This window comes from Calliphora vicina, chromosome 5 (assembly GCF_958450345.1).
Source record: "Calliphora vicina chromosome 5, idCalVici1.1, whole genome shotgun sequence".
NCBI lineage: Eukaryota > Metazoa > Arthropoda > Insecta > Diptera > Calliphoridae > Calliphora > Calliphora vicina.
The window spans coordinates 36000709-36028300 of record NC_088784.1 but is presented as its reverse complement, the minus strand read 5'-3'; the positions used below and the strand labels follow the sequence as shown (position 1 = coordinate 36028300).

The 27592-nt window shown below is 29.0% G+C and overlaps 2 protein-coding genes across 4 annotated transcripts in view; one reads left to right on the top strand and one right to left on the bottom strand.

The window, feature by feature from the left end:
• Positions 1-16342, top strand: part of RhoGEF2 (Rho guanine nucleotide exchange factor 2) — a 362382-nt gene extending 346040 nt beyond the window's left edge. For both annotated transcript variants that reach the window (XM_065510657.1, XM_065510656.1), the window contains 4 exons: positions 7960-9985; positions 10099-10422; positions 10497-10607; positions 11825-16342. In XM_065510657.1, the coding sequence (XP_065366729.1) occupies positions 7960-9985; positions 10099-10422; positions 10497-10607; positions 11825-12052 (2689 nt within the window). In that variant the 3' untranslated portion in view covers positions 12053-16342. The remainder of the gene's footprint in view (positions 1-7959; positions 9986-10098; positions 10423-10496; positions 10608-11824) is intronic.
• Positions 16343-24430: 8088 nt separating this feature from the next.
• The window catches only part of lbk (lambik), a 79775-nt gene continuing 76613 nt past the window's right edge, over positions 24431-27592 (bottom strand). For both annotated transcript variants that reach the window (XM_065514338.1, XM_065514340.1), the window contains exons 10-11: positions 27275-27556; positions 24431-26515 (exon numbers count right to left, since the gene is read on the bottom strand). In XM_065514338.1, coding sequence (XP_065370410.1) covers positions 25116-26515; positions 27275-27556 — 1682 coding nt within the window. In that variant the 3' untranslated portion in view covers positions 24431-25115. The remainder of the gene's footprint in view (positions 26516-27274; positions 27557-27592) is intronic.

Sequence of the window (27592 nt, the reverse complement as noted above, 5' to 3'; positions counted from 1 at the left end):
TATTTAATTTTTGGAAGTTCTATCATGTAAGACAGCTGTTGGTGTGTGTTGTTTCCCAAATAATATTTTTTTTTTATATTTTACAAATTTCTGTTGTTTATATACTTTAAAAATCAATTTATAAAAATTAAGTTCATATACTAAGATGAGGATTATAGGGTATTCCGAAAAAAATAAATTTCCATAATTATTTTGATAATAAACTTTTACCATCTGCCACTATTTTAAAACTATTTTTTTTGACAGTTTATACAGAACACTATGTTTCCAAAAAAAATTTTGAACAATCATTTTGCAATAGATGTGCAAATAAATGTTTCTGCGATCCACACGTAAAGATATGGTGTTGGCAACAGAATTTGACAGTTGAATACATAATTATTTCCAAGTTTATTGCGCAAGTTAATGCAAATGATTGTCTATTATCCCCCGATTTTTTGCAATTATGTAGTGGTCCATTTATTGGATTAAGGAACGCATTCTTTATTTTTATACATTTCCTACCAGTAAAAAATAAGTTATATACATATCTTTATCAAACGATTTAAGAGGTCCGGCAAAGTTAAATTCCTAGAAGTTTTAATGATAAGCATCGTAATAATTTCTTTAATTAATAAAAATTTAAATATGTCGTCCTACTAGAAAAGTCAATTTTCGTCGTTTATATAAACATAATACTATTTTTGTCACACTGACAACATATTCAGTGTAAACGACAATTTTTTTTTGGAAATTTTGAAAAATTTCCGGGAATTTCTAAAAAACATTCCTGGGAATTTCCAGGTCACCCTTCACATTAGAGTCGTATATATTTAGTACCACATTTATATGTACAAACAAAAATAAACAATAAATTGTTTAACAACAATATTTGTATGTTTATTTATTTAGTCATGTTATGACATGCACATTCTTTTCAATATTAAATTAATGGCAAGTTTGTGTAAATATTAGAAAAATAACCTATAATAATGACAATCACTAGCGCCGACAAAGCGGCCAATAATTATTTACTCTAAAATATTCCACACTCTTTCAAAAATTCTGGCATTGTATAGTAATAAGAATACAGGGTGGGCAAATATGAGCTTATAAAGTAAATTGGCTGTCAAATGATGAAATATGATGAATGTCATCCTTTGACATTTATTTAGAAAAAACTTGAGAAATTTAAACCTTGGAACGCTACAACCACGAACAATAATTTTTAATTGTGAAAATTGTTTTTATTTTTTGAAAAATTTATCGAAAACAACACAATTTTTAATAAAATTATCGTTCAATTAACAAAATCGTCGTTTGCCAACCTGCTAGGGGTGGACATTTGCCCGACATAATATTCCTTAATTAATTCCCATATTTCTACTTTAGATTCGTATCAATGAAAAAACTGGATTTTTCAAAAGTAAAAGTGTGTGTTTTAAGATAATTTAATTTATAATCAGGATCGAATCCATGTTCCAAATAATATTGGTATTATTAAGAAAAAGGAAGAGAAAAGAGATTAAAAATAAAAAACACCGAAAATATAATTTACGTACTAAAACAATCGTTCAGTTGCAAATTGTACTTCCCGCTTTTTTGCTTGAGCCCATATAAAAAAAGACATCCAGATACATGAAGACATTCTATGATATTTAGAAAAGCTGATTGTCCATAAATCTGAACTGTTTGAGTGCGGAAATGTTGCAGCAAGTAAAGAAAACAACTGGGTTCTTTATATTAAACAGATATTGAAATTATTAGGTCTTATAATAAAATAAATAAAATTAATTTGTTTAACATTTTTTTTATCAAATGTATCTAATCTATTTGCCAAAATACATTTCAATTTTGGTAAAAATTAAACACAAAACAGGTCATTCAGTTGAAATTTGCTATTATTGCAATATTTGTTTTTGTATTTAGATTTTCATGAAATGATTGAAATCACAAAAACCGCATATTGCGTTTTTCATGTTCTGTGAAAGTATTGCAATGCAAATAATATAAAATAACCCTGGTCGTGGTAATGAAAAACAGAGCCGGTTAGCATGAATTGTTGTACGAATGAAAATTTATAATGTTTCCTTCAAATAAGTTCTTAGTATATTATGTATATCTGCTGTAATAAATTTGATTTCGTCGAGGTGAACAAGAAAATCGAGATGCTATTTTTTGTTCGGGCAATAAATATTAAGAGCACCATATTTTGGTCCTTAGCTCAGGACTGCCATATAATTTTGATGAAAAATCAACAAACTTTTTCTATTTTATTGTCACTGTTCTAATTTCGAGGTAAAAATAGGATAATCGGAGTCTGTTACTCTTGTCAAAATAATAAAAATCGACTTGTTGTTGTTGTTTTTTATATAGCAAATATTTGTTCTATTTCTTTCACTGATATATCTGTCTATAACTTTGCCCCATCTACAGTTTTGTCATAATTATCTTCAAATGGTTTTCAACATAAAAAATTATCAGGTGCTCAGACAACTTTGTCTTGACAACAAACGCAATTAATTATTATAATAAATATTTGTTAAGTATAGACTGAGGGTAACAAAGCATAAATAAAATAATAATAAACTAAACCTGATCATTTTTTATCTTGAAAATCATTTTGAGGTTTATCATGACAAAAATATATCAGCTATAGACATAAAGTAATACTTTACCATCTCTGGCCAAACTGTTTCATTTTATTAACGGGACGTGAGATATTTAGAGAGGGATAAACGGCTTAAATATTGTGCTAAATGATGCATAATGAATTGTGACTTTTTATTTTCAATATTTTACGGTTTACTAATAATGAAATGAACGTCACTATTGATTTATATCACTGCCCTTCTTTATTATTTTATATTTCTAAAAATATAAAAGAAAACAATCAGCATAACAAATAATGCACGTACATATATTAAAAGTTCTATAATATGAAATATTATTCATAAAAATTTATATCATTTATTTGAAAAACTGCTAAATAAATTATGTTTTATGTTTTTTAATTGACTCACTCCAACGATTTCTCAAATTATTTGTTTAACATACATAGTACATATATATTTTGTTTTAAAAATAAACAGCGTTTTTTTTTTTGTTTGTTTGTTTAAATATTTTTATAATTTTACAATTTATTGAAAATTCAGCTAATTTTATACACATTTCTCAAAATTCGTCATACATGATATACATTGTGACAGTGAACTTTAAATATGCTAAATGCTTTTTTAATGCGCGACAGCGAGACGTTTATTCTTTTTATTTGATTTGTATTTAAATATTGCTATTGTTTCAACAGAATTTGTTAAATCTTTGTTATTTTTTATTTAAGTTTTATAAACATTTAGGTTTGTTTTGTGAAATTTAATAATTAAGATTAGAAGTATATTACGTTTTGGGTTGAATATTAAATTTAAATATGAACGATTGAGTCATCCCTACCTATGACATTACCCTTCAGTTTTAATATGGACAATGTTTCACTTTGAAGCAGTTTCACTAATGTCTAGTTATTTGGCTGATACCAATTTATGTATTTTAGGATCAATTGAATTTTTGTATTACATATATAGGTCAATTGGCTACTTTACTCATGTCAGGTAACCTATCATAGAGTCAAATGTCACTTTAGCATCCCTGAGTAGCTGTGATGCCAACTTTTGTTTTTACCAAAACGCGCAGTGTATAACCTACAAACACCTACTTCAACGTGAAAATTCTAAATTGTCACCGCTGCAAATTAGCCTGGAGTGTAGTCAGTTTAAACATTTTTCAGATTTTATTTCATTTAATTTGTCATTTAGTGTTCCTTGACAATCATAATTGTCCTATATTGCTGTATTAGTAGCACACTTTATTATTAAAGTTTTAAGTTTATTTTGCAATATTATTTAAGCAAAATCTCTATACTGCTAAATAGTTCAATATTGATTTCCAGAAATTACATAAATGTTTTGCAATAAGCTATTATATAAAAATCTTTATAGTGCTCAGTCGACTGTTCATTGACTTTGATAGAATTGCCATTTAAACAAATCTCCATTTAGATAATCAATCTTTGAATTATATTTTTATATTTGTCATTTCTCTTAAAAGGCCAAAAAGCAAATCAACCTAGGATAACCAAAATATAATTCGATTTTCCTTTCCATTTATTTGATCTCTATGGCTACAAAAATCCATTAAATGTCACCGACTTTTTGCAGAAAAATCATATAAAAAACAATTCAATCGTACGAATAAGCTTAAATTTAGTTAAATGTTGTCAAGTGAATATACTCGTAATATTAAATATATAATGGAATTTATGAATGGGAATACGACTGTGGCTATTAGCCCAACCTCCACTCGTATTTAAGTATATGAGTTTACAAGGATAAAAGATATTTATTAATACCTTTTTCGAGTTTATACATATACTCATATGTTTATGTAATAAATTCATATAGATTTTACTGACAATCAAGGCTGTATTAGATTATGAAACAATAAAATCACATTAAGGAATAATATTCACAGCTTTTTAGGATGTTTGTTTTTGAAACCATACAACCCTGCCTGCCACCCTCCTGTCTTTTGATGATTCAATTGCTGGTGACGTTTTTAGCACATTTTTGTCATCAAGGATTTCTATTAGATTACAAAATTCGCGTTCATTCACACATTTTAAACACACATACTGTAAAAAATAATACTTGAAAATATGTATACATTTTCAAGTAAAATGATTTTCAATGCCAGTTTATTTATCTGAAAGAATTCGGTTTCATATTAAAATTTTCAATTGTGACGGTCTTGCATTAAGTGAGCGATATGTAATCTACATAACCCCAAGTCTTAACTAGCAATCAATTTCTTGCCAACACATGAATTTGTCACGTTTGGAAACATTTTGTCAGTATTATGTTCCTGTCCACACTAGACAAATTCATATGTGGACAAACAATTGTCCTATATAAATTCGCCTTGAACTAAAGTTAACATTAATAAGTTAAGATATTTGAGCTGTCAAATTTACTAGTGTTTGTTGTGGGGAAAACTATAACAAACTTAAAAGAAACAAGTAAGAGAGATATATTCGACTATGTCGAATCTTATATACCCTTCACCAAATTATACTTCAAAATAAAAATTTTAAATATTTTTAGGTAAACAACATTTTTTTTTGCAGTTTTTTAATTTTTTGGAAAAAAAAATTTTGAATTGTTTTTTTTAAATTTAATTTTTTCAATATTTAGCGAAAAAAACTTTTGGTGACAAAAAAAATCGTGTTAAAAAATATTTTTCCGATTTTGACCCATTGTAGGTCCAACTTACTATGGTTATATATACGTCATTGCAAAGGTCTTTGAAATATCTATCATTAGATATCCATATTGTCTATATTAATGACTTAGTAATCCAGATAAAGGTCAAAAATCGAGGTTGTCCATGTTTTTTCTCATATCTCAGCCATTTGTGGACCGATTTTGCTGATTTTAAATAGCAAACTTCTCGAAAGCATGTCTGACAGAATTATTGAAGATTTGGATACCGAAGATATCTGGGGTCTTCATGAAATTGATTTCAACAGACAGACGGACATGGTTTAATCGACTCCGCTATCTATAAGGATCCAGAATATATATACTTTATATATACCCTTCTCACGAAGGTGAAGGGTATAACAAAAGAAAGGCGTATTTAACGAGGCGAATTCATAAATTTTTTTATATGGAGTACCGGCGAATATTTTTTATTTGTGTATTTTTTATCGCGTGCTATTTCTATAATCAGCTGTGCTCCAGATGACACCTTATTAAATGCACATTGAAGAAAAGGTTTTTGTAAATGTTGTAGAATCGACACCACCTTAAATTAATTCGCCTTGTTCTGTAGCATCCAAGGCGAATTTATACAAGGTGGAGTCCATGGCGTAATGATTATAAAGCTGAATTCACCCATGAGTTTCTGAAACATTTTTTTTCGGAACAATTTTTTTTTATATGTAGTTTGACGTTCTATTTTTGAGAGAGACTTCAAACTACATATAAAAAAAAAAAAATTGTTCCGAACAAAAAATGTTTCAGAAACTCATAGGTGAATTCAGCTTAAGGTGTATGCGTTACGGCAACAAATACAACAATACAAAAACAAATAACTTTTATAGTGTCAAAAACAGCTGATTAATGTATACAAACTACAGCAAAAAAAATTTTGACAATATGAAAGTTGTAAACAAGATCGAGCAAAAAATAATTATTGTTTACATAATTAACAAAATATTTATTGTTTACATAAATAAGTAAAACCCTCACTATTCAATTATCTACATTATATTAAGTTTAAATTCTTATTTGTTTAATTTTTCACTTTGGATTTTTGAGCAATTGTTGTTTTTGTACAACTGACACCTGACTTGTATGAATTCGCCTTGGTGTAGCATCCTTTTCATAATTTCAACTTATACATAACCGCATTAGAATTCCATAAGTGATGTATCCATTTAATTTGTTTCATATAATTATTTATTTCCAATTAAACAGTTTCTACCACGAATTGTTTGGTTAATAATCATAACAACTTCCGTTTATTCCCAGAATATTTTGCAATACCTTAAAATAATTCCCCTTTATTTATTCATTAAATTTTCTCTCGTATTTTCATTTATTTTAATTATAATTTAAATAATTCAGATGTTCGTTAACTTTGCCACCTTTTCGTTCATTATTTATTATTGTATTATTCATTTTCGAACAACTGCAACAATTTGCCATGGAAGAGTAAACCCACCATCATATATTGTGGTCTATCAATATATTCATTCATTAATTTATTAATGATTTCATATATGTATACGTACATACATAAGTATATTTTCATTTATTTGTATAAATAAAATCAATGTCTATCTGTTAGACTGCCTCCGCCGTTCTGTCTGTTCATTTTCCATACATTATTAGGCTCCCATAGTGAATGGGTGAATGGTACTCTTTATATGGATACTCCTATGGATTTCTTGTATATTTTAAGATAAGATATTCAAGGTCAAGTTGTTAGTTTTGGTTGAAGTTATTGTACTTACTATATTCACATTTATTTTTATGCAACAATTTCTTTACCCAAATAAGTCACTGATGAAGACTTATTATAAAGGAAGATTACATAACCTCACTAATTTTAGCTCTTAAAATGTTTGTGGGAATTCTCAGGTCAATGTAAATAAATTACTCTATTTTACTCCTTCTTAAAATAAGTTTATAGGTGTATATTTTCCGAATAGTATGTATTAAAACACAAATAACTTCACTTTTATTTAATTTGTTAAAAAGAAAATATAATTTTAATAATACAAATGTTAAATGGTCTAGAAAAAGGCAATAATTAAAAAATAGTTTGATATACCAAAACGATAATATTACAGCAATAATATTACAATTTACATAATATATCGCGTAAATAAAATACATATATGCCCTTGAAAAATCATTAATTATTCAAATAAAAATAAAATTTCAGTTAAAACAAATAATATAACTTTAATAAACAATAAAAATGTGCCAGACAATCTACCATAATTTAATAATTAAAATAAAACTAATTCAGTTTTAAAAACAAACTGTATTGATAATATCAACGACGCTATGAATTTTCTATCACCAGATGATATATTCAGTGGGGTACGACGTAAAAGTCTATGTAATGGCACTCTGCTAACACTCTCCAATAAACATAATAATGAGAGTGGTAGTACGACTCCAAGTAAAAGTAAAAAAGAAAGAAGGCGTGGTAGTTTTAATGAACCGACAACAAATACGAGTGCCAAAGAGAATGGTGGCAGGAGAGCTTCATTGGTGTCCAGGTAAAATATTTAGAAATACATTTTAACCACATTTCAGCAAAAGAGAGAGATATTTTTAATTAATAAAACTTATTAAATTCCCATTATTTTGTATAGTAAACTAATTTCATCTTATTTTTTTCTTACTCTAGGTGGTTTAAACATATCTCCGATGCTGCTGAACAATACAAGCCCCGTTCTAAAAATGCTAATCAAGAACCTGTGGACGATCCAGCTATTGCTACATTACCACATTCCAATACACGTGAATCGCTGGAGTTGACACCCGAAAGACCGCCACCGCAGTCGGCCACAGCCACTTTGATAACCACACCTTTGGCACCCATGATGCCAATGCCTTCGGTTACCCAAGAACGCAGCGGTTTTGCCCAATCCAACAATAACGATGTACAATTACGCAATGGTCGCCGCGAGAGTACACCCACATCATCGTCGGCACCCGGCGATGCGTACCCACCCTATTATAATATCAAACAAAGATTAAGTCACAATGAATTGTCACCGAATACAAATGCTGTCAATCGCACCATGTCTACGCGCAGCTGTGGTGATGCCAATCATAATTACAGCAACACATCGCCAGAGTTTGCCGGTGCAAATGGTGTTACCCTAAGGCATACCCAGTCCGCCAGACAGGCCAATGGCACGGCTGAAGAGGGGGCCGCAGCAGCGGTAGCTGGTGTGGCGAATAAGAGAGACAGCGCTAGTATTGTTTACTCCAATAATTCCAATAATACCCGTACTCTAATGCAGTCATCACCTCCGTTAGTTGAACCTACCGCTATACAGATCAGTATAAGTCCTGCCCATACCGCCGAACCGGTACTGACACCAGCCGAAAAGCTAAGGCGATTGGATGCTAGTATACGAGATGGTTTAATGGAGAAGCAAAAGATTATTTGTGATATGTTCCGTTTACCAGTTGAACATTTCCATGAGATAGTAGACATAGCGACCATGCCTGAAGCGCCCAAAGATAGCACCGACATAGCATTGGCCGCCTATGCCCAGGTTCAGTCGCTGACCGAGGTGATAAATGACTATATGAAGGTGACGCCCGAACAAGAGGTGTCCGCCGTTTCAACGGCTGTCTGTGATAAATGTCACGAGAAACGGGAAAATCAACCACATTCACGTTCACGTTCCAACATGGCTTGCGGTAAGGCAGAAACGAAGACTACGACCACAAGTTCAGATACTCCACCGCCCTTGCCGCCACCAAATAAACAAATGGCACAGGCGCAACAGCAGACACCAGCTCCAACAGTAACAAAATTGCAGACATGTGCTTTGGAAGATGCCAATATACATGAAGATGATGATGGTTATTGTGAAATAGATGAGTTGCGTTTACCAGCTTTACCTCCCCTGACAAAGACACCAACAGCTACAGCTACTCCACCACCTTTGCCGCCAGCAGCAAAGACGAGTGGAGCCAAACAGGGTTCACCACCTCCACCCTTACCACCACCAGCTGGTACATTTAAAACTCCACCTCCACCACCACCGCCACCAGCGAAAACATTAGCAAATCAAAATCAAAACTCCTCCATACCCACAACAACCAATACCAACAGCAGCAGCGCTAGCTCTACTACCAACACAACTCCCGAATTAGTAAAACGTCAAAGTACGATAAGTGCTGATAGCATTCCCGAAGAATCTGCAGATGAAGTAACACATGCCCTTAATGATCACATACAGGAAAAAGTTGCCTCAAAGGCTCCAGAAATCAAAGAAGACGAAGAGGAAAATGAGGAAACAAACGAATCTGTCACCAAAGAAGAAACAGAAAAGACCTTAGCAGAGCCTAAACCGGCAGATGTAGTTACTGATTGTAACCAAGAAAGTGAAACTGTGAAAGATGAAGCTATTGCACCCATAGCCACAATTGAAGACGAGGAGGATAAGGATGAGGACTCGGCCATGCATACAGCCGAATGTGAAAGTGCTCCGTTAGAGGAGAATGTTAAGGAAGGGGGTAAACAGAATGACAATGAAGCGAAAGATGTTAAGGACGCCGTGGTAGTGAGTCCCATATCAACAACTTCCATGACGGCAGAACCACAAAGACAAAACAGTAATGCCACACAGGCCGATGAGGAGATTTCCCTGAATAGTGAACATATCGAAATAAATGAGGCCTACGAATGTTTGGTAAGTGATTTAAACGTACATTTTGCTCAATATACATACATATAAATCTCAAAATATTTTACATTTTTAGATATTAAATTAAATTAATTAATAATATTTTTATTCAATTACAGTCGAATATAAATAAATTAAATACGGCTTTATCATCTATGGTTGATAATTCAACGCAAACGTTACCTTTGACGACTTCTCTACCTGTGAGTACGAGTACCACCATCATCTCCACCACCAGCAGCATCACTATTAACAATAACGCGACTACACTTACCACCAACACCACCACCACGGGCAGTAGCAGCACAAATCCTAATGGTCATTTAACAACATTATGTGGACCAAATCGTATACAACATGCCAATTCCTTGGAGCCTAGCGTGCCCTGTCATGCTTTGAGCAATATTGTCAGTGTATTAAACAATCAAATTTCGTTACTATTGGTAGGTTTTTGTTATATTTAGAAATAAATTATATAATTAATTGTTATTGCTCTTTTTTTTTTGTTTTTGTTCAGCCCAAAATTAGCGAGCGTGATATGGAACGTGAACGTTTAAGAAAAGAAAATCAACATTTACGAGAATTATTGAATGCGATGCATGATCGTCAGCGAGTTGAAGCAAAATTGGTAAGTAAATTGAAATTCAATTTGGAATTTACTAAATTTCGAACAAAATATCTCAACTGCAAGTTGAAATCTGAATTTAAATACCAATTTCCCACTCCTTAATTACTACTCTTGCCAAAAATCTACTCCACTACAATACTGTAATTACAAAATTATGACTCCACACCACTGCAATATTGAGAAATCAAAAACACATTCTCAGACTGAAAATACCGTGTTTCTAAATAACTACAAAACTAATAAAAGAACTTAGGTTTCCAAAATTGTATTCTACCAGAGCTTCTAATTAATGAATTCAAATTGTGCTTAATTCACTAAAATCTTAATTCAGAATTAATACATAAAACCACTCCCAGCATAACATTTTTTACCTCCATTCAAAGCTTTTATTTTCATGATTTCATTAATTAATTATAATTAATTCAACCCTTGAATTATTAAATTTTTGTAAATTCAAATCTAATACAAGTTGAATGAGCACATTTTGTGTTCGTTCAGTTTTTGTTTGGTTTTTAATCATTTACAAAATGAATTGAAACAATTAGGCTTTTTGTAATAGAATAAATTAAATTAAGCTATTTTGTAATGAATTTGAATTAAAGACAAATTTTGTGATTCAATAAGGAATTAATTATACAGAGAACTAATTCTATAAGGAAAGAATTCACTAATTTTGAAGTACTAATGAATTTATGCCTAGGAATTAATTCATAATGAATTCTTTAATGGAATGGTTAAGAGAAAAAACTTTATTTGATTTTCAAAATTTATTTAAGCATTAATTCTTTTGAACCTTTGTATACAACAAAAACTCGACTCTACGATGACTTCTAAATCATTGTGAACTGGTGTCGGTAAACACCAGTGAATTATATCATTTTTTTTTTTTAAATAATGAAAACTATCAGACTCCCACCTAAACTTTTTATGTAGAACAGAACCTAATATTCGGCCTAATCTGCAACAAACCGAAGTATTAATCGATGTATAGAATTTATGATATTTATTATTTTAAAAAAGTTAAATAATTCAATAGTGTTTACACACTTTTGAGGTTGGCTGTATGTAATGTTGTTATTACCTTGGCTAACATTGAAATGACGTTGGACATAGACAATTGTTTTTTATTATTCTTCAAGTTTTAAAAATACTTTAAGTATTTTTAGAACCTACTTAACAGCATTTACATATCTAAAACGTGTTTATTTTTTGTACAGGAAACTCCAAGTGACATCACAACTAGGGCCGATGTGGCCGATGACGAAACAGATGGCTTCTCACCCGCAACCTCTACAACACCAACACCGACGCCTACACCAACAACTGCTAACTCTGCAGCAGCCTTAGGTGAAGACCAAAAAGAAATCGACAACAACACCACCACCACTACAGCAACAACAACAACATCTACCGCAACAACTAATACAGTCGAGGCACAAAATTAAACATAAATACATTTTAAATATAAATTTAAAAAAAAACCAACAAATATTTAGTGTTTAAATTTAAGAATTAAACCTTCCCCAATATTTTTTTATAAAAAAAAAAACAAAACAAAAACCAGCTGCCAATTGAATTGGCTTAAATTGAAAAACAAATAATTAAAATCAAATAAAAAAGTTTTATTAAAGGTTAAACAATTTTAGGATCAGGAAACTGTTAATAATTTGTATTTTTTTTTATTATATTATTTTCTCTCTTTAATTTTATATATTTTTTTCTTTAAATGTTTATAAATGTTTTTTTTTTCTCTGTCATTTTTCTTTAATTTACCATTTTCTTTTGTAATTTTAAGTGTAAAATTTATTTTAAAAAAATATTGCAGATTTACATAAATATATACTATAAATACATACCAACAACACCCAACCACAACCACATATAAAGCCACTTTATTAAACATACATATATACAATTTACATATATAGGATATTTAAAAGAAAAATTTAAAAACTTTTTTTTAAAGTAAAAGAAAACCATGATATAAATGAATTTTATTTAAAGTTAAAAACATACTAAAACAATAATAAAATGGTTTCGGGTTTGAGTTTATTATCTTTTTCATTTTGGCATGTTATGTTTTTAAAGTGTATTTTTTGATAAATATTTATTTAATAGAAAATAATTATATATACATACATATAAAGTACATACATACATAAATAAATAAATATATTAAATAAACGAAAAACAATATAAAATTTTTCAAAAAAGTTTTATATGTAAAACTCACTCACAAAACATCGGAGTTTTTTAAAATGTTGGAAGAAAAAAAATGCTATATAATCATTTTGATAGTAACGTATCTGTATTTGTGTGTTGGAAGAGCGCAGTTTAATCTTTTTTGAAATCACTTTACATTACTTGGGGTTTAAATTAATCAGCAAATCTCAAAAAAGTAATAATATTAAAATAAAGTTATTGTAAAAACCAAAACTGAAATTTCTTTTGGAAAACTAAGTAGCTGTTTGCCTTTTATGTACATATGTGGTATATTACGATTTCAAATCGTTTATTTACTGATAATGACAATTTTGTATAGTAAATTTCCTTATATTTTGTCATTTTATTTAAATAATAATAGAATGACTTAAAACATCCAAAGCTATTTTATTCAAACCTATATTTTAATGACGTTTTTGTCGTTAAAATTGATTGTAATGAGAAGTATGCATCTCTGAGTCTTTTAATTCTTTAAAATAAATTGTCTCCTTTTTCGGAAGGTTTGTTCATATATCCATTTTTAAACATTTTGAAAGAAAGTGGAATCAAATCCATATTTTGATTATTCAGAAAAGGTTAAAACAAAATTTATTTTCGAAATCACTTTCAGTTTTCTAAATTTAGGGAATCGAACATGACTTTTTTCCCTAAACGTTTTTCAATCAGGTTATGCCACAGCATAAAAATATAAATGAAAATTTATATAATTTTTTTCAAGACTTATTGTAGATTTTATTGAAATAAAAAAAACACACTTTCAAATCAGCATTATTTTTATTCCCTAGTTTGTATTCTGATCGTTTTCGTTTTAGATTCTTTAGAATGAAATTTAATTCTAGAATTTTTTTTTTTTTTGGAAGATCTAAACCCAAAACAGTATTACAAATATTGAAGAAAAACAAAAAATACAAGCAAATGTCAATCCCACTTTGAAAACTAAAAGTGATTTCACAAGGAATTAATTCCAATTTCCATTGGTTATATAAAATAACTCAAGAAGTCATATTGGTTCTGTGTGAAAGGAATTAGTTTATCTCAAATGATTAATCAATATCATCATTATCAATATATTGATTTTTAATGAAATTTTTCGTTTTATAAAACTTAGAACTAAATATTAGGAATGAAATGTATGAGCCCTTCGAACGCAATGTATATCGGTATATACATATTTATACAACTAAAGCATTTTATAAAAAAGTGAAATAGATAAATAGTTTTTTATGCATTTTGGTACATATGTATATTTGGTTCATGTACAATTGCAATCAATAGTGTTAAAAAAAAACGTCTGCTTTAACTCCCATTCACAGAATTCAACGCGAAAATGTTATTTTCAGTTAAAATCACTTTTCCAATTACTCACCCCTATCGCGAATCAATATTTCACATGAAATATTTTCCCTTTTCCTTTTTTCGTTCATTAACTTTGTTCACGTGAAAAAAATTCCCCTTTTTAGATGGAATTTTGTAAACAATAAACAGCTGTTACGAACAAAATTAACTATTGTGAATGAAAAGTTCATGGGATTATCACGATAACAATTTTCCCTTCGAGGGAAATGAATATTTCATGGGAACAAAATTTCACACGTTATTGCCGATAAGGGTGAATATTTCAAAATAAAGTATTGAAAATGATCTCTCAAAATTGCTTATTACTTTTCTACCATTAACTAAAAGGTAAATATAACCACAATATTATATTAAATTTATTAGGAAAAATTTTAAAAATCAGGACTTAAAGTTAAAGTAATTTTAAATTTATTTGTTAATGGGGATAATTGAAATTAAGCTTTTCCTAGTATTTCGTGAATTAATTTCTTGGCTAAAACAGGGTTTTTATTTTGATACAATAAAAGAACAGGTTAAAACAAAATCGATTGGAATAGTTGCCGCGGAATGTGTGACTGACCTCCAGTAATAAAACATTCTAAGAAAACGCTATAAAATAGAAAGGGGATTTTTATTCCCGACTATAAAAACTATCTTTTTTAAAAAACATAAAAGATTCCCAAATCTGTATTCTAATTCTAGCATTCGTATACGAACAAATACTTATTTGAACGTGCGAGTTTTTTAGTTTTGGAATTCTCTTATTCCATATTGAATAAAATGTGAACAAATTTATAATGATTGAGCTCGATAACGAACGAGTTTTTAATCGAAAGCTAATAAGCATTATAAAATTTATTTTGATTACGAATGAGAGAATTTGACCCCAGAATTTTGTTTAGACTAATAATATTATTGAGAAATTTTTATTATTATCTACATTTTTTATAAAAAATCATGAAGAAAAAGTCGTGAATTTTGTAAGTGAACAAATCTTTTAGTTTTGATTTAAAAATATAAGACCTCATAAAGCTAGCAAATTTTTGTTATTGTAGCTCCCACATTTCTGAAAGGAGCAAATCTTTTCCCCATTTTAGAATTCAGTCTTTTCTGCCTTTTAAAGAACATTATTACAAAATTAATTTAAGTTTTGTATAAATGTTTTATAAAATTTTATATAAAAATCTCTACTCGGTTGAGAAAATAAATAACATTTTTTAATATTAAATCAAACTACTAGAAAAAAATGAGCATAATCTACATTTTCCAAAAAAAAAACTTTGTATTATTACATGTTTAAAATCAATAATAAAAACTGACCCAAACAACTGACACCGTATTGAAATAATAGTTCTATGCAGTATTTACATATAAGTAGTGGTGTGTATTTTGTATTTATTAAGTAAAAAACAAGTATCTAAACATAAAGTATTTTATATATATAAACAAACAAACAAAAAAAAACAAAAAACTGATCTTAAATAATGAAATGGTATTTTTAAGCAAAATAAAATTAACTTCCTCAAAACATACAAACCCCTCCTCCCTGTCCAAAACCTGGTTGCATTATTGTCGAAAACAAAACAAAATAAAAAGCCTTAAATGTTTTAAATGTAAAATAAACAAAAGAAAAATCTTGAAAATCATCTTTAAAAATAATAAATACATTGTTTCGTTTAACTATTTGTTTGCATTATTGACCGCTTAAGCATTACGCTTTTAAAGAAAATCAAAATTAAATTTTTTTTGTTAAAAACAAAATAAAAAATTCAATTGTTTTTGTTTCTATTTTTTTTCAATATAAATTATTTAATTCAACGTTTATTTCCATTTTAAGTTTTTTTTTATTAACTGTTTTTTTCTCTTATTAAATTGTGTTTAAATTTTGTTTAAAATTAGCTACTTTTAAAAGTAAATTTACAACAATTATCTTAAAGTTAAAATTGATTGTAATAAAAAGAAACAAATGAAATTAAATAAAAGTAAATAAATAATTGTGTTTTTTTAGTTTATAAATATATATTTTTTAATAATATGTATTAAACTTATTATCCATACACACATACATAAATATTCAAAAGTAATTATATCTAAAATAATAATAATTAATTAATTAATAATTAAATAAAAATGAAAAATTTATTGAAATAAAAAAAATAAAGAAAACTTAAAAAATATTTATTTCAAATGTGTTTTAATTAATATCGACAAACAAAATCGTTCAGACTACTTTCAATTTGGTTCATTTCTAAAATTTAAAACAGGTAAGAAAGTATGGTCGGTCAAGCCCGACCATATAATACCCTACACTAAGTAAAAGAGCAAAAAAATGTGTCTTTTAAAATTTCATTAATTTATATTTTTGAGTGATTTTCGGAAGTGGGCCTTATATGGGGGCTATGCCCAATTATGGACCGATCACCATGAAATTAGGTCGTGTGATTTATGTCTATATTAAAGTTAACTATGTTGAATTTTGTGTGTTTACCAACATTTTTAAGCGATTTATGCACGTTAAAGTGATTTTCGGAAGCGGGTCTATATGGGAGCTATGACTAATTATGGACCGATCGTAACAAAATTTGGTGACATGAATTCTGTGTATATAAAACTTATTTGGAGCGGAATTTGTGGAGATACATATATAAATTAAACATTTATGACCGATAAAGTCCAATTTCGGGAGGACATTTGTATGGGGGCTAGGTGAAATAATGGACCGATTTCAGCCAGTTTCAATAGGCTTGGTCCTTGAGCCGAAAAAATAATATGTTTCAAATTTCATCGAAATATCTTCAAAATTGCGACCTGTACACTGCGCACAAGGTTTACATGGACAGCCAGCCAGCCAGCCAGCCGACCAGACGGACGGACGGACGGACATCGCTTAATCGACTCAGAAAGTGATTCTAAGTCGATCGGTATACTTTAAGGTGGGTGTTAGACCACCCTACACCACTATGGTGGTGTAGGGTATAAAAAATGAGAAAATAAAAAAGAATAAAAAGCTGTCACAGCATTTCATTCCGATTGAAAGTGTAATTAATTCCGTATTTCGCTTCTTCAGAAAGAGTAAATTAATACATATTATCGGAATGAAATTATTTTAAAAATGATATACAATGTATATTTACAAATGGGTGCAACGATGTATATTATACATCGTTGCACCATAGCATGAAATGTTTTACACTTTTTGAAAACAAAACGATTTGAAAATGATAAAAAGGTTATTTTGAGTAAATTTATATTTAATATTTATTTTATAAATTACTAGTAAATTACTCTTGAAATCTATCTGTAATTTCTAAACGGATAGTGCTATTTTAATTAAGCATCTCATTTCTTTAGAAGAATTTCAGTCTAGTTTAGGTTTCGAATTTAGACTTTATAGAATATCTGGGGCGTGGTTACATGGTCCCTAAGCGATCAAAATGTTCTGTTTTTGTTCCGATCAGAAAGATTGTACAATTTACAGTGAATGACAATACAATGGAAACATTTTTTGAAAACTACATTCCGTAATTTCTGTTTTTGAAAACATGACCTTTTTACAAATATAAATGTATATGAACAACCTTTTGAAATCGATGTCTTCCAATCGGTATGAATTTTAATTTTTTTTTTCTAAAATCAAAAACTTTTTGACTTAAATATCGCATTCGCATTTCACTCAGCAACAAAAAAGTTCTTCAAGGAAAACACCTAAGCTTTCTTTTGAGAGAAAAAGGGCCCATTTTTAAATTTAAATTTTTTTTTATGTTTAAAAAAAACCTCTGCTGGTCAAAATGTAAAATTGTGACATCGATTTCAAAAGTTCACTTGACATGAAATCCCCCATATTTCTAAGATAAATTCAAATTTATTAGGTTTTATATTAAAATATATTGGGTGTATGACTTAAAAATGCGGGATTTACAAATATCTTTTAAACGCGGTACATATCTGTCATTTATTGAAAATTATAGTGTAAACAACATAGATATTTTTGCTTCGAAAATTTCAAATTTTGTACCAACGAATCGTCGTATGCGGGAAGTTTTGCTTTACATCGCGCCAGTTTGAAGACCAAGAATTGCAATTTCAAAACTTTTGCAACAGGATTCATCCAAAAGCAGGGAAACTGTGTACCATACGAATTGAAGCCGAGAGACATGTCCGATATGATTTCTGTTTAAAAGTATTTAGAATTAAGTAGTTGGGAAGTTTTGCCTGACCCGCTTTATAGTCCAGACCGTTCCTCGTCCTTTTCACTAAATGGGGCAGTGTTTTCAAATAAGATTTTCAAAATATTGACCTTAAGTATTTTCTACGATTATTTGTCCTTTTTAATAAGAGCCTCGATTTTTTAATATTTTGATTGAATTTGTCTACAATTATTTTTATACCATGAAATATTGGTTGTAGCACCAAACATTATATACATATATTTATATGTCCGTCCTTCTGTTAAAGGCCTATCGTTCATATCCTTCCCTTCAAGGAAGGACTTAGGGCCCGATTCAGAAAAGCGAAAGGAAAACAATTGTAAAATCTAATATATAAAAATGTCGGGTCACAATGTTTGTGTTTGAACTCCTCCGAAACGGCACAACTGATTTTTATGAAATTTTGTATGTGTATTTGGGAGCTATGAGAATAGGTCGTAAAATATATTTCATACCGCTGGGTCATTACCGCTAGGTCATTAGTGTGTTCCTATTACTTACCACTAAAAATATAGGTGTATATTGATTTTTTCAGAATAACATGACAGTCCGACATTTAAAAAAAGACCTAGAAAAATTTAATTTTTTAGTATTGCTAATAACTAACTTAAGTATCCAAAAGTAATTTAAATCGCTAAAAAGTTCTGGATGAAAATAGAAAATATAAAACTCGAGAGAACCAGAAAACTATCGAGAGAGCCAGATAACTGTTCAACTATCGTTGTCCGTATAATACTGGTGGTGGGTATTGTAGGAGAATAAAACTAAATAATATTTTCAATATAGTTATTTTATAATTCACTTTTATTTATTTAAATATTTTGTATTTTTTTTTTATTTATTTTGTATTTCATTAAATAACTTAATTTGGTATAAATTTATGATTACAATTAAATATGTATGTAATATTTATAAGTATGTATGTATATGTTTATAATTTGTATTTGTATATAATGAATATAAATTATAATATTTAAAACAATTATAAATTAATTTATAAAAGAATTTAAAATTATTAAATAAATTACAAAACTATAACTAAGTATTGTATAATGTTTTATTATTTTTTTTTATACATAATTTATTATATGAATATTTGTATTGTTTTTAGGTATTTTCTATAATTTTTTTAATTCACATTTATAATATCGTTTTATTTATTATTATTATGTTTTTGTTTTTTTTCTTTTATGTATATAAATTAAATTTAATTGTGTTTTATAAAAAAAGGCAAGTTTTATGTTGCATTTTAGAGTCTTTTATTTTAGTTTTGTTTTCTGTAAACAAATTATTTAAAAATTTTATTTTTAGACAAATAATATTGCAACAAAAATTTAAAATTTATTTAGAGGCACATTTGCAAAAATTATTATAGCAATGTATTGAAAACTGATAAATGTTTTAGAAAATTTCACTTCAAAGTTACAAAAGTCAGGCATATGGAAAAAATGTCTCTTATTGTTTTTTTAAGTGCAGTTGAGAGACTTAATTTACAAGAATTTAAATATTTTTTTTTTAATTTCAAACTTATTTGACTGTTTAGTAAGTGATTATGAAAATGTTTTATTTTGCAATTTTACAAATTGTTTGATTACCATTCAATAATGGTTTCAACATAATTTTCAAATAAAACAAAAATAAAATTTATAATTTAAGACACATTTAAAAAATTGAGTTATTCTTCTATAAAATACAATACAATAATTTTTTTAAAATTTAGAATGCATTTAAAAGATTTCTAGTTTCCATTTTCGCTTATTTCAGTTTTGTTTTATTGAATTAGATTTAAGGCAATTTAATTTATTTATATTGTTTTGTTTAGGCACAGTTTTGAAATTATATTCATTTTAATTTTTATAAATAAAAATCATTGCTCTATTTCTTTAAAATAGGTTTTTGTTTTTATAATTAATTCTTTGGTTTTTAGAAAAAAAAAACTTAATTTGAAACATAAGTTACAAGCTTTTTTTCAATAATTATTTTGTATAAATAACGGAGGGCTAAATAATAATAAAAATACAATTAGCTCAAGATAAGGAGTATTAAAATTTTATACATGATAAAAAAAACTCGTAAAAAAATATTTGATTATAAGAAAATATTGTTTTTTTGAAATAAAATGTGATGTTTAGGCTAAAAATTAATAATTTTATAAAACAATAAACAAAATACAATAACCACTGAACCAAATTGTTAAGTTTGTGTTAAAAATAATAATAAACTATTGCAGCATTTGAAATTGTATTTGAACTCTATTGTTTGTTTTTTTGTTATAATTTGTACTGAGTGTCTGTGTTTTTTTTTAATAACTTGAAATTTGAATACTGTTTTGTATTCGAATGAATTATAATGTGCTTTATAAGTGTTGTACGTTAAAAAGTATTGGAATCATAGAGCAAGACATAAAGATCGAAATTCTATTGTAGTTAGTTAAATCAATTATAGTTTATATTTCAAATCTTTTTATTTAATATTATATCTTGATGCATTGGCTCTATGTTTGGAATTATAAGTATTTAAACTGCCTTGAAATAAAGAAACAAATTTATTGAAGTTTATTTAAAAAGAAGTAAATGAAATTTTGTTACTTCACAACCAATCCTTTTAAGAAGTGTGATTTAATGAAAAGTTTTAATTAAGTAGACTCTTAGGGAGGGCTTTTTACTTGACGATCAAATTCCAATTAACAATCAGAATAATCTAAAAATAAATATAATAAATAAATTAATCTAGTTCAAACTTCATAGTATTGCCCTTACAGTGAGTAATTTGTGAAGAAGAAAATTGTAGCTGGCTGTATTAGGATTCTATAAGTCGATTGTTCGAACAATTGACTTTTTGCTGAAAAGGTCGAAGAGTCGAAATTGACTTTTGGTAGGAAAAAAGTGGACCAATGGATTACGTTATCCCAAAAGTCGATAAAAGTCGACAAAGTAGAATTTTTTTATTTTTATTCTTTTTTTCTTAAAATTTCAATACTTCTAGCAAACATATATTTTTACATTAAAATAGAATGAAATGTCGAAAATAGTTGAAAAGTCGACTTTTCATAAATAGCTAAAGTCGACAATTCCAAAATTAAAAAAAGTCGAAAGTTCGAATAGTCGACTTTTTAGAAATCGAAAAAGTTGAACGGTCGACATTTGTTGCAACTAGGAATCTACACCTAGGCCACAGTATGTTTAGAGAAAAAAAATTGGAAAAATTATGAAAAATCAAATTAAAACAAAACAACTTCTCTCACAATAAATTTTTAAATCTCTTAAATCTTCCTGTATGCACTGTAATAATATTTTTTTTATGTTTTCCTACACAAATACATTTTCATCAGCTGTTTGTACTTTCGGATTTTTTGCAAAGATTAAAATGCCAATATTGGCCGCTTAAACTTGAAAAATGTAATAAAATAATCGACGGCCCAAAAGCAACATTCGTAGATTAAACTTAATTTAATTTACAAGTCAAAAACCCGTCCTAACTTAACAACTTTAGATTTAACAAATATTTACACTAATATTGTAAAACTTTAACAATCTAATGTTACCAAATTTAGAGTACGGCCTATTTAACGTGACAAGAACACAGGATTTCGAACTAAATATAACTAGTTCTAAAATTATTTTAAGAGTGATAATTTCGAAAATAGAACTGTAAATGATCATTTGTTTGCCAGAATAACCGAAGTCTGACAAGCCAACCGACTATCGCAGTCTGCAACAATTCCATAGAAAATTTACCAAATTTAACGACTTGTGCAGAAAATGATATCTGAAACAGACGCAACTTATAATCTATAGTATTCAGATCTGGACTAGCAGAAGGACATTCATCAGTATAAATAAAATTGGGCAAATGGTTTTATAAACTAGGTTTCTGTTGTTTATGCTTTATATGCTGGCACAGTGACCTTCTAAAAGTGTGTAGTTTAGTGGATTCACAACTTTCATCAAGAGATCGGGTTAGTAAATAATTGCTGCACTAAATAAAATTATTTTTGTTAAATTTTTGATAATAATGTAGATTCTTCCTACCTATATTGGAGCATTGTCAAGCTCTAAATGTTCGATATTTATTAATGGCAAGTAGAAATAAAAACTTAACGCTTAAAATATTTAAGCTCTGATAAAAAATTCAGTTGAATAACTGGTAATCGTATTGCTATCCAAACATTGATAGAAACAACGGTTTTAATTGGTGAATTAAGAAAAGTCTGAAAGTTATGAAAATTTCAAATGAAACACTAGAGATTTGGGTATAATCATTGATTTCAAATAGTATAAAGAGAGAGTTCAAAAATCAAATTATTTAAAAAACTATTTTAAATTTCCTTTTTATTTTAGTAACTCAAAGACTCACTTTTGAATCTAAAATAGCTTAATTGAGTGATTTTCAAAATTGAATATTTGAAAGATTGATGTTCTGCAAATCGCATGATTTTGAGAACACCAAAATATGTGAATTCGGTTTACAAAATATTGCAGAAATATTCGTGAAAAATTTGTTTGTGACAAAAAAATGAGGAGAAAAAAAATTGGTGAAAAATTGATGTAGTCACGGCTTTTGGCTTATCAGGCCTGTCACACATTGTATTCGAAATGGTTTCAATTCCGTAGTTTTTATTTCGATCGATTTCATATTGATTCATCAGATTCCGTGTAACTTATTTATTAAAAAAATATTTAATAATTCTATATTTCTGATTTTAATTTGACAATGTACAGAAAATTGATTAGAATTTTTAGAAAAACAAAGAAATATCAATTCCACTTTGAAAACTGAAAGTGGTTTCATTCCGATAGAAATTTTCGTTTTACTTTTTCCGAAGAAGCAAAATGCGGAATTAATTCCACTTCCGATCGGAATGGAATTCTGTGACAGAGGTTTATATGTCAACCTAAGTTGAACTATAGCGGATATATCGACGTATCAATCATATATGAAAGTTATTTGGAGGATTCGGGAAAAGTTGATTTCAGACGGACATACAGACGGACATGGCTATATCAAGTCCGCTTTCTAAAATCCAGAATAAATATACTTCATGGGGTCGTAAATGAAAAATTTAGAAATTACAAAAGGAATGTCAAATTTATATATAAAATTGCCACTCATGGTGAACTGTATTTATTTTTCATTCGTTTTGCGAATTTATAAAAATTGTTGACAAATTTTTTTTTAAATTACTTGAAAGAATAACAAATCACACGAATGTAAGTCCCCATCCATACTGTGAAACATTTGCTGCAAAACATTTGAGTTTGTTGATAAAAGGGGAAAGATGAATGGAAAATGGTACTCTGTTTCATGTACATGAAGTTTTTGTTGAGTATGTCATCCACATTTATTCGTTCATATTTATTTATTCATTCATATTCGTTCTGTACAGAAATTCAAAAACTGAAAAGCAAAAACTTCACTGTGTGAACACGAATGCAGTTTCAAAGGAGAATTTCTAAATGTTTTGCAGCAAATGTTTCACAGTGTGGACCGGGACTAATCACAACACTCATTACAAATTAACAAAAAATAGTTTTGCTATAAATTTCGGTACTTGGAAAAAACTTCACTCTAGAAATTTGTTAAAGCAAAATTAATTTAATTTTAATGCACCAAAATGTGCCGAAAATTATTGATGTATGATGATCACGAATTATTATGGGCATTATTCTCACTATCACCATTTCGATATCATTGAAGCAAATTGAAGCTTAATCTCACTTTCCACTATTACCGTTTTCGATATATTTTAGAAATCATAGACAAACTATTAAAACATAAGCGGAATTCACTCTCTATTGTATAATATACATACTTGCAAATATGGCAAGTTAAATCAAATTCCTCCCACATGCTTAGGCCGAAATCGATTTAAAGGTGTAAAAATACAACATTCTATAAATTATATAAATACACGAATCGAATTAAGCAATTTATAGAAAAAGAGTAAAAATTATTATGAAGATTCTAAATCTCATTTGTCTTTTAAATACTTTCACTTATAACATGTCTAAATAAGAACTTTAAAAAAAAAAAAAAACAACAAAGAAATAATAAACATTTGTTCAACATTCCGGCAGTTTAGGAAAAATCTATTTTAAATTCTATTATTTTTTTATTATAAAAAAAAACAAATTTGGTCCAGTTAATTTTTTTTTTCAACAATACATAAATGTAATATTTACACGAAATAATAATATATGTAATATAAAATTATAATACAAAATAAATATAATACAGATACAGAATTTAAATAATTGCAATAATAATTAGTAATAATAAAGTAATAATAATATCACACACAAATCAAGTGGGGTAAAGAGAGAAAGAGAGGCAAATTGAAATTGTTTCTGTTTTTTTATTAATAATAATATGTATTGTAAACAAAACTTAAATTTACTAAATAGGAAAAAGGTGTGTATTTACAAAAGTTAACGAAAAAAAAAAAACAAATAAAGATGAACTTAAAACGAATCACTGGTTATTAAATTAAATTACTATTAAATAAAAACAAATATTAAGCTGCATTTCAGAAATGAAGCTGCTGTTGTTCATGTTTTGTTTTAAAACAAACTTTAACTTAAAACTAAAATAATTTAGTGATTTTTTATATGTTTTTTTTTTTTTTGTTTTGTTTGACATCATAATGAAACAGTCTTTATATTTGGTTTGAAGACAACAAACTGTCGATTTGGTTTTTAGTTTTGTTCGTTTTTTTTTTTAATTTAAATATATGTTAAAAGAACTAAATATCAACAGTTTGTGTACGAAGAGGAATTGGGGGAGGAGTCAGGGAAGATGTAGGAGTTGTAGAAAAATTTGTACTTGCTTTACAATGTTGTGTTTGATGTGTAGGCGACGAAACCATACTTGTGGGCACATTGTTATACGCGGACCTACCTAGATTAGCATCCACCAAACTTACAGCGCCGCCACCATCATCGTCATCAGTTGGAGTTTTGTAATTTGTTAGCGCGGGTGAATGGTTATTATTGCGAGATAAATTGTGTATGTCATCATCAACTTGATACACAGATAGACCCAATGTAGGCGAAGTGGTAAAATCTTCTGTATCCTCAGTACTACCACTACTGCCGTTTTGCTGTGCAGTTGGTATATTTACTGCGACATTATTGTACTCCTCATCTTCGTCGGTGTCTGGCTTGGCTAAGGAAGCCCTAGCTCCAGGTTTTAATAAGTTTCCCAAGCCACCTCCATTGGAGGTGGGTGTCGAAGAACTGGGCATTAGTGTTATGGAGAAATCTTCTAAACTACGTTTGACAGCTGCATCTGAACCTGTACCCGAATCTTTGCTAGATAAATGATCTTGATGATGATCTCCATCATGGGTTCTATTCAATCTTAGGTATTCCAAGGTTAAGTGTTCATCATCTGTTCTATCCTCTTCGTGGGCTTGGCGTTGCATAAGCAATTGCTGATAGTTGGGTGTGGTGGTTACTATAAGAAAGTTTCTTTGTTCGGTTAAAGGCTGGTTTTCATCTTCGACACCCTGATAACGGCCGCCATTCATTTCTAAAGCTGCCAAACTGCGTGGCCTTTGATTAGCTGCATGATTATAATTATCTCGGGGGGATCTCAGATATGTTCTACTTAATGTGGTCATTTGTGTTTGATCTAGAGTGCTGCCTCTGCTGGAGGTCAATAGATTGTGACTATTTGCTGCCGCCACTCTGGAACCACCCAAAGCAGTGCCATTTCCTGCATTCATATACAATTTTTTCTTTTGATAAAACAATATAATCCAGACAATTAGAGAGCCAATTATAATACAAGCCACTGTCACCACAATCACTCCTATTATTATGACATTTTGACTGAAATCCTCTTTCACCACCAACAGCTCCATTTGCATGGTGTAGGTCTTGGAATTATCGGTAATTTCACAACGATAGTGTCCAGAATCGACAGACTGACTATTGACAATGATGAGTAGTTCTTTTTCGGAGGTAAAATAATAACGATCCGTATCCAAAGTAGGAGTAATATGAAAGGGTTTATTGTCTTTGTACCACTCACGATGAGGCTGATTTAACTCGGCTGCTATATCGTTTAGACACTCCAAAACACTCGATTTGCCAACAACAATCTCTTTGTGTACCACTGGTATGGTGGGTTGAGGTTTATCTGAAAAATGAATAAAGAAATTCAAGTATAAATATTAAACATATTTTAAGATTTGTTAGAAATATTTAAGGTAAATTATAAAACTTTGAATTGAAAATTTTTATCAATAACACTGCGGCACATTTTCGGGGTCATTGTCTAGGTATAAAAAAATCTCCAAAGAGTTTGGCGTTCTCGGCACACATAATAACTCCAGGGTAGAATGTCACAGCATATCGTGAATAGATATCCGGTATTCATGCGTTAACTGCAGGTTCAAGTTTAAATCCGGATAATCACACCGAACATCTTTTAATACCTCAACCAGACTACCAACCTCTTTATGGCCGAATTATCATACTGGGGTCAATTCGGATTCAAGGAAGGGGATATGTGTGCTACAGTCAATATTCGAATGTAGTATATATATTAATCCCGAAATTGTCGTATGGCCGGCCAGATTTTTAGGACTTTTCGAGGCGCGGCATGAAGTTATGAATTCCAATCTAACTCGATCACATTTAATTTTTTTTTACTAAAAGGTTGTTCATTTAGAAGAGCATTCAGATTTCCTTAGCATTATCAGCCAACAATTTCCTATCTCTTTTACAGCTTTTGTGTACGCCAACCCTTTACTATATGTAACTAAATTGCAAGGGAGCAGCAGCAATATTTATCAAATTTATTGAACTAAATTAGCTTATTGTACCAATTATGAAACTATAAACTTTTCCCTAGTTTACATACAATATACGAGTACATATATAAAAACACTCTTACCATTCACTATTAGAGATGCATTCACTTTAATTTCACCCGCTGGACTCTCTGCCGTACACGTATAAATGCCACTATCGATGGGTTTTGCATTTATAATTACAAAAGCATTTTCTTCCCTCAACACCTGTAAACGGCGTTCAGTGGCGGCTGGAAAATCACTGGCACCAAATTTCTGTAAAGCTATTTCTGGCATAGGATCTCCAGTGGCTGAGCAAACCAAACGTGCCGTATCGCCAGAATCTATAGTCAAGTTAGAAGGTATTTGCAAAAAGGAAGGATGAACTGAAAAGAAAGAAAGCAGGAAGTGAAATAAATAAG